The sequence below is a fragment of the Mobula birostris genome, chromosome 11 (genome assembly GCF_030028105.1).
Source record: "Mobula birostris isolate sMobBir1 chromosome 11, sMobBir1.hap1, whole genome shotgun sequence".
NCBI lineage: Eukaryota > Metazoa > Chordata > Chondrichthyes > Myliobatiformes > Myliobatidae > Mobula > Mobula birostris.
The window spans coordinates 60648906-60667945 of NC_092380.1; the positions used below are offsets into that span (position 1 = coordinate 60648906).

The 19040-nt window shown below is 40.1% G+C and overlaps 1 protein-coding gene across 4 annotated transcripts in view; it reads left to right on the plus strand.

Moving 5' to 3' along the window:
- nap1l4b (nucleosome assembly protein 1-like 4b) overlaps positions 1 to 19040 on the plus strand; it is a 122185-nt gene that overhangs the window by 37778 nt on the left and 65367 nt on the right. For all 4 annotated transcript variants that reach the window (XM_072272300.1, XM_072272303.1, XM_072272302.1 and 1 more), the window contains 3 exons: positions 5892 to 6033; positions 9897 to 9983; positions 15827 to 15958. In XM_072272300.1, the coding sequence (XP_072128401.1) occupies positions 5892 to 6033; positions 9897 to 9983; positions 15827 to 15958 (361 nt within the window). The remainder of the gene's footprint in view (positions 1 to 5891; positions 6034 to 9896; positions 9984 to 15826; positions 15959 to 19040) is intronic.

Sequence of the window (19040 nt, forward strand, 5' to 3'; positions counted from 1 at the left end):
CTGTGGATTGATAGACCTTCTTGATGCTCACCCACTGAATTCCCATCTTCCCAACAATAAGTTCGCATGGTTCAGGTAAAGTTTGTAAATATATTAGGAGCAACAGTAAGTTAATTGGTTCCACAAAATTGCTTTGCTGTTCATTGAGATTGTGACTGATCTTCAAACCTCAACTCAGCAGTCTTGCCTTCCCTGTTAATATTTCACATCCTTACTAAGAATCTATTGATCTCTGCCTTAAATTATTCAAAGTCTCTTTCAATACACTTTGAGGCACTCATACCTGCTAGGAGGGGGAAAATACCTCTGCCTCAAAGAAATGTTGCTTTGTTCTTTTTAAATAGTAGCCTAATTCTGGATTCTACCACAATTGAAAACATTCTCTCCATATTCACCTATTCAAGACTTCTCACATTTCGCATTTCGGTTTGGACACCTTTCTTTTAAATTGAGGTGGTTATTTGAATTTAACTAGCCTGTCCAGCCTCTGTTCATAAGACAACCTGCTCATTCCAAGTAGCTGTCCGGTAGAAAACAGTTGCCAAACTGTTTTCAATTCATTAAATCCTTTCTTAAATGAGAGAACTGGTACTGTATACAGTACTCTGGATATAGTCTTGTCATTGCCATGTCCAACTTAAATCTAACCCTTTTTTATATTCATTTCCTCCGGCGATGAATCAGAATGCTGTGTACATACATCTATTGATGCTTCTGGACACATCTTCAGTGATGTTCCTGGAATCATCGGGTGTTTCGGGTCTTTCAACATCATACAACCTCCTCCAGGTGACCCAGCCAGGGCTAATCAGACCCCAGCTTGTGTCCAGATGGCTAGCTACTTATGACTCCATGGCTCCCCTCTTTTGAACCACAACCATCTTGAGGCCCTCTCTGCCACATCGGTGGTACTGCGGATGGCTCTCCTCTTCCTCTCTCCCTCGATGCCCAAAATGCTGAAGGCTCTAACTAAAGAATGGGCTATGAATAATAATTGTTATCATGGCTTGCTGTTGCCTCCAGAATTTGGTTAACATCTTTATCAAGCTGCTTCCACAGTGAAGTCATGTTAGCTGCAGGCCATTTGATCCGCCTCCTGTTAGACTTCATGTTAGAGGGATTAGTTTGCAACACTTGGAGGTTCCGGGCACTATGGGGCGACTCTGGGCCTGGCCCCTCCTTTGTCTCACCAGGTTGGACACCTGCACGTTGTGCTGCTCCTGCTCCCGCCAAACACTTCATCCTCGCTTGTTAGATCTTCAAGCCGCAATCGTTCTTGCAGATTTTGCCACGTGCACACTGCTTCCTCATCATCGTTTGTTCATTGCCTGGGTCTGATGTCAGGTTTATTATCACCGGCATGTGACGTGAAATTTGTTAACTTAGCAGCAGCAGTTCAATGCAATGCATAATATAGAAGAGGAAAAATAAAATAAATAAATAAAATAAACAAATCAATTGCAGTATATGTATATTGAATAGATTTTAAAACATGCAAAAAAAAACAAATACTGTATATTAAAAAAAGTGAGGTGGCATCCAAGGGTTCAATGTCCATTTAGGAATCAGATGGCAGAGGGGAAGAAACAATCACTTTGTTAGATTTCCCAATTATTTGTATATTAATCTTGTATTTCATGTACAATGGTATAATTCCTCCTCTTCCAATTCTAGAATTAACTTTTTTTTAATATATATATATATATATATATATATATATACACACACACACACACACAAACATAGTGTCACTTACATTCTTTATTGTGGAGGCAAAGTAGCTTGTTTAATTCATCTGTTTTTCTGTTGTTACGTACCCCGTAACTGGGTTGCCAAACCAGCAGAAATGGATCACTCAGTTGGAGTCTGGATTACTAGAACTAAGAAAGTTTTATTAAAGAAACAAGCAACACAGTACTCTAATCAAAAGGATAATAAATGCAACAGTTCAGCAATGATAAACACACATGTATGCAGAATTAAGATAACAGGATCAATCAAGCTCTATCGTTGTCTAGGGGTTAAAGACCAGTTTCAAAGTGACGCAAAGTTCAGTTCAATTTAGTTCAGTTCAGTTCGCAGTAATCGCTGCCGTGGGAGATGGACAGTGGGGGGAAGGAGAGAGAGAGCAAAATGAATGAATGTTCAAAGCTCCCACACAGACGTTCGCAGTCAGCTTCCGGACGAGTCCTTTGTGATGTCATCTAAGGTCACCGACCGTGTCCCCTCCGTTTCCAAATATGATCGTTTCCCTGCGGTGAACCTGGCATCCAGGCAAGGGTGGACACACAGCAGGTTCCCGCCGATCGTGCCTTTCCACCCTGTGCGTTTATGACCTGGTACTTCCCACCGACTTATGAGAGACACACCGCTTCCAGGGTCTTGTTACCTCGGGTGTCGTGTGTGTCCTGCCTTAGCGAACCTGTCCCTTTTTATCCCCCTGCTGGGGTATCGCCTGTCCATCACTTCAAACAGTTCAGGGTTCAAAGGGGGAGCCGATCTTGACAGCTCTCCTTCCATTACTCTCTCCCGTCCCTTCATTAACATCTCCAAATGCTGCTCCATTGTTTTCCTTATCCCCCTCTCTCTCCTGATGACAGATGGCAGACCAACTGCTGATTCCACTGGTGCCAGCCCAGGCCAGCTACATCTTAATCTATGTGTATTCTTGTCACACTGTTGATTTTAATTACTCAGTTATTGAAAGGATCCAATCTCATTTTTAGTTACTTTTTAAAATATCTATAGATGCTTACTATTTGTTTTTCACTTTGAGAACTTCAATATCTACACTAATTTTTCTTCCTTACAAACTTTGTATTCATTTTTTGCATTCTTTCCAACTCCTGAACTGTCACCCATGTTCTGCTTTTTGCCTTATAACTTTTGACTCTTGTAAATAACCATTTGTGGCATGTCCTCCACTCCTTACAATTTTTCTTTCTCACTGGAATGTTTCATCAAAATGTATACCAGCATGACTCACTCAGAAAAAGGAGAAAACTAGTTATTGTTAATAATTGGTTTACTACAATTTTTGGCCTTCTAACCATAATGTACTTGATATGAAATCTACACCTTTTTAAAATGTAGAAGAGGAATTATTCTAATACTTCAGGAATGTATCTAGCGGTATATCAATGCAGCAAAATTGTTGATTGAAATCTCATCTGTAGCTTATCCTGGTGGAAAGATGACATGTTCACTTGTACATTACTCTACAGAGAAGAGAGTAAGTCATTGTGAGGTCGTGATGATTGGGGTAGAGAGAAAATTGGTATTGTTGATTGCTGATATCATCAGGCCAAGTAAGCTGTTCAGGTTCTTTTTGTTCATTCAACAGGTAGAAGAATCTTAGAAATTCCTAGTCTATTTATTGCAAGCTGGTTACGGCAGGTTCTTTTAAATAAACACAGTAATCCATAGACACATAATCCAAGGTATTCTATAAATTCAAAATAGATTTCTTATCAAAATATATATAGTACTGTGCAAAAGCCTTAGGCACATGTATATAGTTCGGGTACTTGAGACTTTTGCACGGTCCTGTAGTAATTTTATGTATGGCACTGTACTGCTGCCATGAAAAAAAAATTAATGACATATGTGAGCAATAATAAACTGATTCTGATATGTGTGTCTGTTATGCAGTGAGAGTGGGAAGGGGGCAAGGAGAGGAGAGTGGTGGTTGGGGAAAGGGGAAGGGAGGGGGAAGCACCAGAGACACATTCTGTAATGATTAGTAAACTAGTTGTGTGGAATCAGATGACTTTGCCTGGTGTCTCAGGGCTGAGTGTGTCTGCACACGTGCCATTTCCTACCCCAGAACTCCTTCTCTGCCACCTGTCCCACATCTCTCTCACGGCACTCCACGCTTGCCATTCTCAACATCCTTAACTCCTGCCAGATTTACAAACTCGCTCTCCGCTCCCCGTTGACAAAAATTGTACTCTTGCACAAACCTTAGGCATGCTGGCTCTATATATGTGCCTATGTCTTTTGGAAAGTACTACATACGTCATCTTGTACAATCTGAGATTCATTTTCTTGCAGTCATTCACAGTAGATACAAGAGAAAAATTAGAATCAATGAACAATCACACCCAATGATAAACAACCAATGTGCAATAGACAACAAACTGCAAATACAAAAAGAAAAACAAATAATAAATAAGCAATAAATATTGAAAGTGAGATGGAGTCCTTGAAAGTGAGTCCATAGGTTGTAGAAACGTTTCAGTGATGGGGCGAATGAAGTTATCCCTCTGGTTCCAAGAGCCTGGTTGGTTGAGAGGTAATAACTGTTCCTGAACCTGGTGATTTTGGTCCTGAGGCTCCTGTGCCACCTTCCAGATGGCAGCATTTACTGTGATGGTGGGCCATATCCACTACTTGTTTGTAGGCTTTTTTATTCAAAGGTATTGGTGTTTCCATATCAGGCTGTGATGCAACCAGTCAATATATTCTTCACCACACATCTATTGAAGTTTGTCAAAAATTTAGGTGACCTGCCAAATCTTGCAAGCTTCTAAGGAAATAGAGGCACTGCCATGCTTTTACCGTAATTGCACTTGTGTGCTATGCCCAGGGCAGATTTTCTGGAATGATAACACCAAGTAGTTTAAAGTTGCTGACCCTCTCCACCTCTAATGCCCCCATGAGGACTAGCTCAAGGACCTCAGATTTCCTCCTTGGTCTTGCTAATGTTGCTGTGGCTCCACTCAGCCAGATTTTCAGTCTTCCTCCTATATTCTGATTCGTCGCCACCTTTAATTTGACCATCAACAGTGGTGTCATCAGCAAACAAATATGACATTGGAGTTGCGTTAAGCCTCAGTAAGTATAAAGTGAGTAGAGCACGGGGTTAAGCACACAGCCTTGTAGTGCACCTGTGCTGATGGAGATTGTGGAGGAGATGTTGTTGCCAATCTGAACTTTAAAGTGTGAAGACTATAAAGTAGATAATATGCTTCTTTATCCACTAAGTTCCTTTCAGTACTTTGACAACATGATAGACTATGGCCCATATCCTTTGATACTCATTAGTTGAGAACTGAAAGCTGCTGTAGGAGGACCTTGTAGCTTATGGTCGATCATGCAGAACTATACATGTTGATTGCTGAGAATTGAGCCCTGAACATTTGTTCTTCATTAACATTAGATCAATTGCAAATGCTTTTTAGGGTGCTGATCTTCCAGCAATAGGATCATTCTACACAAAAGTGAAAGTAGAATTTATTTCCAAGGAAAAATTTTAAGTATTTATAGACATTTAAGGATTATGTCATATTGCTTACTGTCATCAACTTCAATTGCAGTCATTAAACACAGAACTATGAAAGAATTGAATTAAGATTCTGGGTAGCTGGGGGAGTCGTGGGTGAGTAGGGCTGACAAATGTTGGTAGTTTATTTCTGTATGTTGAATCTGTGTCAAGTCAGAGCTAGCCAGAGCAAGTCCATACAATTCAGTGGAAAGGAAAGGCTACAGAAAAAATAGTTGTTTTCGTTTTTTAATGAATGTTTTTAATTGTTTGATTAAGTTCTGGAATGTCCAGGTCAAATAGCAACCTTCAGGGGCTATAATGGCTTGACACTAATAAAATTAGGATTGTGACCTGGCTCGCTATCATGTTTACAACTTCTTTGTGGTTAGACTTATTCTGGCCTGTTTGTGCAGTAGTGTTATGTCTTCTGCTGCACAGAGCCTGGTTGTTAACGTTTGGTCCAGCCTCAGACTGAAAAACTATGAAAAATTTCAAGCAAGGAGAGTATGGATTTATCTTTATCATAGATTTTCTTTTCTTTAAAAAAGCTCAGGCAAAGAGAGTAGCTTATAAGTTACTCTTTGTGTTTTCTTTGTTTCTTAAATTAATAATTGATTATTTGCAGTTTACCTAAAGCTGTAAAGAGAAGAATAAACGCCTTGAAGCGGCTCCAGGTTAAATGTGCCCACATAGAAGCCAAATTTTATGAGGAAATTCATGAACTGGAGCGGAAATATGCAGCTCTTTACCAGCCATACTTTGAAAAGGTAAGAGTATTTTTAAAAATGTCTTGTGTATATTTGTATGAAAGCAATGCTTAACCTAATAAGTGTAATTTGTTCAGTCCAAAAAGTTGGCATTTGGTAGAATTATTAACTTCCTTTTGCTGAAATGCTCTAAATTATTGTATTAAAATGCCCAATTTTGCTTATTATGTGAGGAATATTGCAGCTTGAATAGTTACCTTGTCTGACATTGAGATAAGAGTATTATTTTGAATATGATTTTAAAGCCTGGAATGTTTAAAATAATTCCTCAGATATGAACACAGATGAACAGTCTCTTCTGAGGTTGCTTTATTGAGTTACAGATTCATGGTTATTAACTGTGGAAATGTGCACTTCGACCCGCCCAGCTCAGCACCAACCATCGAGAGCCCACTTTAAACTTCAACCCCTTTTATTCTTGCATTTTGAGGAAGTGGGAGGAATTTACAACAGCAACGAAAACCCACACAGTCATAAGGAAAATGTGCAAAGTTCACAGCACAACACTGGAGGTCAAGACTGATCGTCAGCCACTGGAGCTGTGAGGCGACGGTCTACTATTACCTATCATTCAGATGCTTTCATTGAATTGGGGTCAGTTCAGTCCTATGATCATCTAAAATTCTTAGGCACATATGAAAAAAAACTCTGAAGTGAAGATGCTTTCTAAAATAATGAAATAAAAAGTTTCTAAATATCAAAAAATTACAAAAAGATCAGTAAACAGGAAAAAAATAATCAAATCATGCCTTTAAAACTATATCAATTCTCCTAGGCCAAAGTCTGCAGAAGAACTGTGACAAGTTCTCCAAGGTGCTTGGAACAACCTACCAGCCCATTTTCTTATAAAACTGCACAACAGTGTACCTTAGAGAATTGAACATCACGGGGGAGCAAGCAAAATCAGCCCCACTTTCACCTCTAGTCCCAACATTCAAGCCTTCCAGTCTATCTGGGCCAGTGTTTAAATTGTCCACGCTAGAGCTGCACTTTCGGACCTGGATTCCGGTGCAGTGATACCCTTGGGCAGCACAGCCTGAAGCCGTTCTCAATCTCACCAGATCAGCTCAGTGCTCGGAGTGATCCAAGCTCACACCTGGGTTAGGTGGATGGGAATCCAAACTCTTCTTCATCAATGACTCCAAATCATGTACTCCAACAGCAACAGCGATACGAACTACATCTGCATCTTGAACATGTTGTGTTTTGGCTTTGCAATACACTGTCGTGGCTCATCCTACAGATCAGCTTCGCCTCCGCTTGCTTTTTCATTGTTTGTGTTGATAGTTGACCACAATTTACTTCAGAAAAGGTGTTATTAATATTTTAGTCGCATTTCTTGCCATTTGAATCAGCAGTAAGTTGTCACACGTCTTTAGTAATGCTATCTTAAACTCGTCTGCTGTACTCAGTTTCCATGGCTGACCACTGCGTTTCTGGTCCTCAACCTTGCCCGTTTCTTTGTGATTCTTTAGAAGAGCTTGAAACTCCTGTCTGCCGTGAAATTTCTGCTTGGAAGAGACCTTGCTGATGCATTGTGTCTTGTTGCTATACTCACTCTTGCCATGGTATAAGAATTGATGATTTTAAGATTAAACTGTCATATCTGTTACACCCTCACCTTTTAGTTTGGCTGTCCTTCGTTCAGTTTGATACCTTCTACACCCGTTTCTGTTTCGATTAATCATTTTAGTTCATTCAGCTTAATATGTTATTGATCATTGGCATCTTGTTTGTTATCTTTGTTTTAATTGTACACTGGGCAATATACTGAAAAGTGGTCTATTACTTAATATGTTATTTTCTTTAACAAAATAGAAAAATTTCTCTGAAGTTTGTTCTTTTCTACTGAGACACTAAGACAAAAAATAAACATCTGAAACAAAATTTATATCAAAAGTCTAGGGTGCCTAAGACTTCTGCACAGTACGCATTTTAGGAATTGGGAGGAATTTCTAACACTGAAGGAAGCCCACGCAGTCATAAAGGAAAATGAGGAAAATTCACGGCATAACACTGGAGGTCAAGATTGATCGTTAGTCTCTGACACTAACTGTTATCTATCATTTCAGATGCTTTAATTGAAACGTGGGGGGTTGAATTCAATCCTAGGAACCTTTTTGTCATAACCAACCTACATGTGCATAGTTAGATATCTGGTATAATTTATTTGTCCAGAAATGCTGTACTACAGTCCTTCAGTACTCATACACTTGCCTGTCTAGATACAGGTGGCTGATCTTTCTCCCTCTTTATTTTGAAATTCAATATCATCGAATGGACAGCAACATGGCCTTCTGTGGTGTAGCAATCGGGTCCTACTTCTGAAATGGTCTTGACTACGGGGAAAGCTGAGTACAAACTTAGAAGTTATAAATAATTTTGATAGGTTTCACATGACTAGCCTTCAGAGACATTTTACAAAATATAATAAATCAATTAAAAATAAATTTTATAATTTTAAAATATAATTACCAAAACAAGGCAAATCAATTATTCTATCTCCATTTTCTTATAGGTCTCCACTGACCAATTCTTAGGTAATTCATTTCTATTTCTGATTTGGAATGAGATTTGTCCAGGTCTGGAATCCAATATTTCCTCATACAAGACTAAATTCTGCAGCTGGGCTCCTCATAGAAAGTCAAATAAATCATCATCTTTCCCTGCCTCATGCACATCCAAGACTTCTGTTTGAGCATCTCCATCTGCCTTATTTTCAGTTGCTCAGCATTTAAACCTTCTTTTACCACTTCCATTTATAACTCATTGAGTCATTTCACTGACCACTTGTACCTAACACCTCACTGAATATTGTCAACTTTTCACTGAATCTCACCTCCTGTCTGTTCCCTTATTCCTCTGGTATCTTTGTCTTTTGAACTTTTTACCTTTTAATTTTTTTAAACATTCAATCACTTACCCAATTATTGGTTTGAGGTGCTGTTTTCTTTCCTCCTGGAGTCTTCAAACTGGTCTTAATAGTCCTATGATTGACACTATACAACTAATCTTGTTAGCAATTTATTTACACGAGAATTTGGTATCACTGACAGGGTCAGTATTTAATGTTGATCTCTATTTGTCTTAGAGAAGGTGATCAACTGCCGTTTGAGTACTGCTGCCTTTGTAATGGAGGCAGTTTCACAATGTTGCTGTACGGTCTGTGACTTGAGTGAATTTTATTCAGTGGTTTCTGAGCTTTTTATCTTTTCCTCCGGCTGGCAGAAGCCACTTGTTTGATAGGAGCTATAAAAAAAAGGCACAGATTAGCTGAACTTCATTGCCACGTCTGTCTCTTGCTTCCAAATTTGTTCATTCTCTGTGATCCTTTGTAATTCAACATAGTTTGGATGGATACACTAGAGCAATTTGTTCTTGACTTATTTCACAATGGCCTTGCAAGTTGCTCTCTTAAATTTCTCTGCTATTGGTGAGACGAGAGCTATTGTGATACCAGCACCTTCGTGTCTGCAGAATCACAATGTTTACAGCCTGGAAGAGGCTGGCAAATCGCTGTGGAAGAACAATCCAGCTGGTTCTGCTCTCGACCCTCTCAGTGTGTGACTGCTTAAATAATATTATCCTGACCAAGGTTGAATTCACAGAATGAGAAAAATCAAAGTTTGACATAACGAGCTTCATGCTCAACATGGAAGGTTAAAGACCCATTCATCCTGTGCATGATGAAGTTGCTACTTCATTAGTAAGCCTTAAAATGATGGGTTATATGTTACGTATTTTAGCAAGAATGCAGCACACCAACAATATAGCTTCATTCTTTGTGTTCAATGATGTGGAATATTACTGCTAATTATCAGTGTGGCAACCCGTTTGTTGCTTAGTTGTTTTCCCTCTTCCAGAGACGAGACATAACGTCAGGCAACGTAGAGCCCACAGATGCAGAATGTGAATGGCATAGCGACAAGGAAGAAGAGGAAGAATTAGCAGTAAGTTGCACTTTTGTGGGGGAGAGAGGGAGTGGGAGGTGGAATTTCTCCAATTTAGATCAATATAGATTATAAATCTGATCAAACCTGTGACCTTTCTGAAAGTAGAATTTCTTGTCAAAATGTAGATTGCAAAATATGATGTATAAAATATGCCTATGTATAAGTTGTTCTCCATTTATTTGGGAATTATAATTTTATGAAAATGCATTTTTTAGTATACCAACATCTTTTCATTGTCCACAAGTTTAAAAACTGCTCACTGCAAATAGTACACATTACATAAATACTGTAGGTTTTCACTATCAAAAAAACAAGATTCAATGTTACCTGGAGAATTTTTCATTGATTTTTTTTAAAAGAGCCAAGTGGTTGAGTCTGCTGGAAGTTTGAGTGTGTGAATTGTGGAGCGGTTGGAGCCAAGGCAAAGCTGATGCACCACTATCACATACCCTAACCTTTTGTCTCTCTCTTCTGTTGCACTGTTACCCCATCTGTCCCATGACTACCCCTCAGTCCCACACCAAACCTTCCAGAACTTCCTACCCTGACTTTGCCATCTCTAACCCACGAACTCTGTTTTCCATCCCATACAGACAGTGTCAGAATACTCTCATCAAATCTTCCTGGCTACCTTATAACTCTCGAACCCTGTTCAATTTAGGCTTCCTGAACATTAGGTCACAAGTTATGCTCCCAAGTTCTTGCCTTATACGATTGTAATTAGCCTTCCTCCAACGAAGTAATTTCTCTTATTGCCTGCTCTGATACTTGACCATGGCTATGCTAAAGGTTGGGGGGTCTCTGAAGTGCTCACCCACTGAGAGATCTGTCACCTGACCAAGTTCAGTATGGCGTCTCCTCTAGTCGGCCTCTCAGCACTTTGAGTCAGGAATCCTTTCAGGGCACACCTAATAAATTCCACCCATCTAAGCCTTTTGCACTAAGGAGTTGCAAACAATATTTTTCCAAATTTGCCTCCTACATACTGTCCTTGCACATCTGGAGAAGAGGGATGCTTCTGTGAGAATGCTGTTCTTGGACTACAGTTCAGCATTCAACACTAATTCCATCCAGGCTCGACAGGAAGCTCAGACACCTTGGCCTTGACCCTGCCTTGTGCAGCTGGATCCTGGACTTCCTGTTAGATCGCCAGCAGGTGGTAAGAGTGGGCTCCCTCACCTCCACCCCTGTGACCCTCAATACAGGAGCCCCTCAGGGCTGTGTACTAAGTCCCCTCCTTTACTTCCTGTATACCCATGTGTGTGTTCCCACCCACAGCTCTAATCTGCTAATTAAATTTGCTGGCAATACTACATTGATTGGCCTAATCTCAAACAATAACGAGGTGGCCTACGGGGAAGAAGTCATCTCTCTGACCCAGCGGTGTCAAGAAAACAACCTCTCCCTCAATGTTGCAAAAACAAAGGAGCTGGTTGTGGATTACATGAGGAATGGAGACAGCCTAACTCCTATTGACATCAATGGATCTGGGGTTGAGAGGGTAAACAGCTTTAAATTCCTCAGTATCCACATCACCGAGGACCTCACATGGTCTGTACACACCAGCAGTGTGGTGAAAAAGGCACAACAGCATCTCTTTCACCTTGAGGAAGTTTGATATGGGGCCCCCAAATCCTAAGAACTTTCTACAGGGGCACAATTGAGAGCATCCTGACTGGCTGCATCGCTGCCTGATATGGGAACTGTACCTCCCTTAATCGCAGGATTCTGCAGAGAGTGGTGCGGACAGCCCAGCACACATATAGTTGTGAACTTCCGATGATTCAGGACATTTACAAAGACAGGTGTGTAAAAAGGACCCGAAGGATCAGTAGGGCCCAGAGTCACCCCAGTCACAATCTATTCCAGCTGCTATCATCTGGAAACGGTACCGCAGCATTAGGACCAACAGGCTCTGGGACAGCTGCTTCCACCAGGCCATCAGACTGATTAGCTCACGCTGATTTGAATGTATTTCTATGTTACATTGACTATTCTATTTATTATAAATTACTATGATTGCACATTTAGACGGAGATGTAAAGATTTTTACTCATATATGTGAAGGATGTAAGAAATAAAGTCAAATTCAATTCAGTTTTAATTAATAAAATCACACTTGAAATAAAGTCAATTCAGTCTGTTCCTCAGTGTTGTTATGGGGGGGGGGGGGGGGGAGGTCCTTAGAATATTCCAGTAGAGTGATTGCTGCCTTTCTGATTTTGATTTCCACCCACACTCACTCAGTAGACAATCCATCCACAACATCTTTCCTTTCTGCAGCTGTGAAATTATTCCTGATTGGCAATGTCACTACCTTACCTCCCTCCCTACCTACCCCTTTTGAAGTGGCTAAGTTTCAGAACATCAAGCAAAGTCTCTGTAATGGCCACAGCTCCATTACTAATGTATGCTCCAAGTTCATCACCCAGGTACCTCTTGCTTTAGAGTAAATACATTTTAACCCATGCTAATGACTGCATTTATGCCCTATCCAGTGCCTTTCTTACCTCACAGTCTCTCACCACATTTACATCTACCTGAATACCAACTGCTCCATCACCTGACCTAACACTCAGGTTCCCATCCCCCAACCGCCTAGTTGAACCTTCCCGAATAGCTACAGCAAACCTGCCTGCAAGGACATTGCTCCTTTTCAGGGAAGGTATGACCTGTCCCTTTTCTAAAGGCATAACTTACCCAGGAGAAAACCCAATCATCCACAAATCTGAAACCTTGCCACTTGCACCAACTCTTCAGCCACGCATTTATCTGCCATATCATCCTGTTCTTACCCCCAAAGGTGCATAGCACAGGCAGCAATCTAGACATTGCTACCACTGTGGTGCTGCTTTTTAGCTTCCTAACTAACTTCTTAACTACTCCTTAACTCCATATGTACCAATGGCTGCTCACCCTCTCCCTTAAGAATGCTGTGTATTCGATCCGAGACATCTTTAACCCTGACACCTGGAGGCAACATACCATTTGGGAGTTGCATTCTTGTTTTCAGAATCACCTATTTGTTCCAAACCAAAGGATCTGCTATCACTATCACTCTGCCCTTCTCCCCTCTCTTCCTTTCTGAGCCGCAGAACCAGCCTCAGTGGCAGGTACCTGGCCATTGCAGCTTTCCCTGGATAAGTTGTTCCTTCCTCCTCCCTCCCTGAGCAGTATTCACACTGATACACAATGGATTCCAATTAATTGAGTCATTGTTTAAACGGGGGCAGTCATTTGTTTGGGATACTATGCTACTTAATTGGGACGGGAGACTTGCTGAACAGTTTCTAACTAGCATCAGTTGCATCATGTCATGTGGCCCTTGGATACTACACCATGCTTCGAGCGAACAGTGCTTAAATAGCTTCAGTTGTGTGTGTTTGTGTTCAAAAAGCAGTGATTCTTGTCACTGATAGTGGGCGAGAAATAAGTTGGCAAGGCAGTTCAGAAGTGTTTTACTCTGCAGTTCCAAGCATTCAGGCTTGGATGTGCTAGAAAGCCGGGAGTGAAAATGAAGCGATTTCACAACAGGTTAGGAACTATGAAGAATTTGAAGGTATTGATACTTATCTTGAATGTTAAAATGAAAGTGAAGGTTTAGAGGATGCAATCATCAAAAGCATTGTATGGAAGCAGCCATTATCTGCACTAGATGTCTGCGCTGATTTTGTTCATTTACAGTCCATCAAACGAATATATGGTAGCATACACTGAATGAATTCCTCCATTGATAACTATTAGGAACTAATACAGTTTTATAGTACTGCACTAATATTAATAGAGTTCTAATTTATTCTGTATTTTATTTAAATACATAATTTATTGTTCAGTTAAATGATAGTGTGTCTTTTTTTATATACCTTTTAACTACAGTGGATTCCGGTTAATTAGGCCATCGGTTAATCAGGACTGCCGTTAGTTTGGGACGGGAGACTGTTGCCGATCAGTTTCAAACTAGCACAGGTCGTGTACACTTGTGTGGCCATTAGACACTATACCGTGCTTCAAACAGTCAGTTTTTAAATAGTGTGAGTTATGGGTGTTCGTGTTCAAAAAACTGTGGTCTTTTTTTGTCACTGATAGCTGGTGAGAAATAATCAGTAAAACAACTTGGAACTGTTTTGCTCACCAAAGTTTCAAGCATTCAGGCTTGGCAATGCCAGAAATGGCCAGGAGTGAAAATGAAACATTTCACTACTTCAAGTTAGGAATTGTGAGGCATCGATAATCATCTTGAATGTTACAATGAAAATGAAGATTTGGAGGATGCAATCGTTGGAAGAGTTGTATGAGGACAGTCCATTATCTGCACTAGTGTCTATGCTGATTTTTTTCATTTACAGTCGATCAAAAGAACATGGCAGATGAATTCCTCCATTATATCCTGAGATTATATATCAGTTAATATTAGGAACACAGTTATAGCACTGTAGAGGTATTGGTAATGTTCCAAATTTTTCTGTATTTCATTTAGATATATAAATTGTTACTGAGTTGAGCGACATTTTGTCTTTTTATACTTTTTTAACTTTCCATGAAACCAGCTAATTGGAGCAGCTGCTGAATTGGGCCAAAATGTGCCCAATTAACTGGAATCTGGTATTTGTCATTGAGGGGGACAGCCGCAGGAGTGCCCTGCTCTGACAAGTCTATTCCTCTTCCCTCTCCTGACATTCACTTAGCTACCTTAACCATCCTATCAACTACTGTGTTAGTTGATAGCTATCAAGAGGGCGTGTGGTGTTTTAGCCTTCATTGAGTTCAAGAGCCATAGAGTAATGTTTGACTTTATAAAACTCTGGTTAAACCACTCTTGAAATAGTGTTCAATTCTGGTTGCCTAATTATAGGAAGGATGTGGGAGCTTTAGAGGGTGCAGAGTAGATTTACCAAGATGCTGCCTGGATTAGATTATATGGTTTATGAGAAAAAGTTGAACAGTTTAGGGTTTTTGCCTTTGAAGCAAAGGACGTCGAGAAATAACTTGATGAGAGACATAGGTAGAGTGGGCAGCCAATGGAGGGAAGTTTAAGGGAGGTGTCAAAGGGAAGTGTTTTTTTTCCATAGTAGTACATGCCTATAATGGACTACCAGAGATGTTTGTAGAGGCTGATGCAATTAGAGCATTTAAGAAACGCTGAGATTATATATACAAGAAAGTAAGAAAAACAGAGGGTTATTGGCTGTTTAAGAGGGAAGAATTAGATTGGTCAAGGAATAAGTTTATTTAACTGGCATAGTAATTGAGGGCCAAAGATCCTGTACTGTTTTATGTTCTATGTGCACTGCAGTCTGAAATAAGTACTTTCTTCAACATCCACCTTTGCAGTTTGCCTGTCTTTGAAGCAGCACAAAGGAAGATTTTCTTCACAGAGAAATAAATTACATTTGAGCCCAACTTCAAATTAGTGTGTCTCATTGCTAAGTATCTTTAATTTCTCATGTCAGCTATTCAGTGGCTTTCACTGGTTATGTTTACTGCTAGTTTTGCTTTAAATGTGATTTAGTGTCATCAGCAGATACTGACTGGAATCTCATGGACTTAATATTTCTAGGAGTTTTAAGTCTGTGGAGACATGTTTCTAAATGTACATTTGGCCCCCAGAACTGAAAAGCTAAGTAGTTAACATAATTAACCGGGCAGTCTCCAGCAAATGGACTGAAAAAAATCCATGTTAAGGAAAGTGGATTTGACATTTTGAATTAGAATAATGGAACAAAGCACTTTTTGTTGGTTTGCATTTTTGTGGTCAAGTGTAAAGAACTTGTGGCCAAATTTGCTTTCTGAGCTTTACAGTGCATTGATTAATACTTCTGTTTTGGCTTTTGTCTTAATAGGAAGAATTGAAAAAGAAAGCAGCAATAGAAGAGAAGAAAGAAGAATCAGAACAAGACGAAAATCCCAAAGGAATCCCTGATTTCTGGGTCACGATATTCAGGAATGTAGATATGATAAGTGAAATTGTTGAGGTGAGGGAGCGAACGACATAATTATCACTTTGAATATAAATCTCTCTCAATTCTGTTGTTGCTATATTTTTGACCATAAGACATAGGAGCAGAATTAGGCCATTCAGGTCTGCTCCGCCATTCCATCATGGTTGATTTATTATCCCTTTCAACCCCATTCTCCTGTCATCTCCCTGTAACCTTTGACGTCCTAATTAATCTAGAACCTATCAACCTCCATCTTAAATATACCCAATAACTTGGCAGCTGCCTGTGGCAGTGAATTCTATAGATTCACTACCCTCTGGCTAAAGAAATTTTTCCTCATTTCTGTTGTAAATGGATGTCCCTCTATTCTAAGGCTGTGTACTCTAGTCCTACATTCTGACACTAGGAAAATCATCTCTAAACCCACTCTATCTGGGTCTTTCATAATTCGATAGGTTTCAATGAGATCTAAACTCCAGCAAGTACAGGCCCAGAGCTATCACACTGCTCGTATGTTTACCCTTTCATTCCTGGGATCATTTTTGTGAACCACTTCTGAGCCCTCTTCAAATCCAGCACATTGTTTCTTACCTAAGGGACCTAAAACCGCTCACAATCCTTCAAATGCAGTCTGACCAAAGTCTTGTAAAGCCATATTGCATCCTTATTCTTGTATTCTAGTTCTCTCAAAATGAATGCTAACATTGCATTGCCTTCCTTACCACTGACTCAATCTGCAAGTCAACCTTTATGGAATCCTGCACGAGTTCTCCCAAGTGCCTTTGCCCCTCTGCTTTTTGAGTTTTCTCCCCTTCTAGAAAATAGTCTACACATTTATTCCTTCTACCAAAATACAGGTCGACCTTCACTGATCTGGCACCATTGGGACCTGAGGAGTGCCAGATTAGTGAAAATGCCGAATTACAGAAGGATCACATTCAGCATTATAGGTGCTGGATTATCGAAGGAACCAGATTACAGGTAATCGGATTAGTGAAGGTCGACCTGTATTAACCATGTACTTCCCTAAACTATATTCCATCTGCCACTTCTTTGCCCATTCTCCCAATCTGTCCAATTCTTTCTGCAGACTCCCTACTTCCTCAACACTACTTGCTCCTCCACCTATCTTTGTATCATCCATGTTGGCCACAAACCGTTAATTCCTTCATTCAAATAATTGACGTGTGATGTGAAAAGAAGCAGTCCCAACACTGACCTGTGAAACACCACTTGTCACTGGCAGCCAATAAGAAGAGGCCCCCTTTATTCCCACTCTTTACCTCCTGCCAGTCAGCCAATTTTCTATTCATGCTTGTATCTTTCCTTTATCTTGTTAAGCAGCCTTATGTGTGGCACCTTGTCAAAGGCCTCTGAAAGTCCAAATAAACAACATCCACTGAGTATCCTTTGACTATCCTGCATGTTACTTCTTCAAAGAATTCAACAGATTTGTCAAGCAAGATTTCCCCTTAAGAAAGCCAGAGTGGAGTGTCATTTGCAAATTTCTAGTTCATTCTGTAACCATTCCAGAATCTAGTGATTCTTGAAAGATCATAATTAAAGCCTCTACAATCTCATAAGTTACCTCTTTCAGAACACTCATGTAGACCCTCTGGTCCAGATGAGTTATCTACCTTCAGACTTTTCAGCTTCCCTGCACCTTCTTAGTTATAGCAAAGACATTCACTTCTGCCCCCTAACACTTTCGCATTTCCGGCATACTGCTAGTGTCGTCACAGTGAAGACTGATGCAAAATACTTAGTAAGTTTCTCTGCCATTTCTTTGTCCCCCATTGCTACCTCCGCAATGTCATTTTCCAGTGGTCCAATATCCAATTGTGGCGCTTTTACTCTTTGTACATCACAAAACCTTTCTATATATTTATAGCTAGTTTACCTTCATATTTCATGTTTTCTCTCTTTGGATTTTTTAGTTGCCTTTTGTTAGGTTTTTAAAAGCTTCCCAATCATCTACCTTCCCATTAATTTTTGCTGTATTATAAGTCTTCTCTTTTGCTTTTATGTCGCCTTGTCAGCTGCAGTTGCCTCATCCTCTAGAAAACTTCTTCATCTTTGGGATGTATCTTTCCTGCATCTTCTGAATTGCTCCCAGAAATTCCAGCTATTGCTGTTCTGCCATCGTCCCTGCTAGTGTCCTCTTCCAATCAACTTTGTTGAGCTCCTCTCTCCAGCTTCTGTAATTCCCTTTATTCTGCTGTAATAATGATATTTGACTTTTATCTTCTCCCGCTCAAACTGCAGGGTGGATTCTTTCGTATTATGATCACTGTCTCCTAAGGATTCCTTTACCTTAGCTCCCTAATCAAATCTGGGTCATTACATCCAGAATTACATCCCAATCTAGAATTTTTGCCTAGGTTAAGAAGTTTGTTTCGCAACATTATCAAGTCTTGTGTTTCATTGTTAGCTTTTGACGTCACCTGTTAAACTCAGTTGAACTGTTCTAGAAGATGATTTAGTTTTTAGGATAATACATAGATCCTTTAAACATTTTAAACTACTCTATTGCTGATTTATCACCTACTATATTACATGCAATATTACATCTTACCACATCTATTTTTCTCAAATGGTTCATTTGAATGATCACTCATCCCTGACAATGTTGAGCAGATGATCGAATTGACAGGGTCGATCCAAATATATTATGTGGATCTCATATGAACTTGCAAAAGTTACTTTTAAGAGGTGTGTAAAACTCCGCTATATTGGCTCGTATGTATCTAGGGGAAGTCCTGCTCAGGGCCCGCCTGGACGCCTCCAGTTGGGTCGGTTGCTGTACCACTGCCACCCAAATCAATCTCAACCATCAATCATCAGCCAGCACACACAGTACGTTTTACCAAGTACACTTTATAGATATTACTAAGTCTGTGAAATTAATATAAGTTCGATGAAGGAATGGGGAAAAAAAAAGGCACCAGACTTATCAAAGTTCAAGTTCTTCGTGCACAGTCAGAGCTCAGGAAGTTCTTCGGGACCACCCGCGTCCTGTTGGCTCACGGCTCGGGACCACCCAGAGTGACCGACCGGAGCCTTCCCGCACGTCTGTCGTCCTCCCTGTCTCTCGTCCGACTCCCCGCCAAAAACC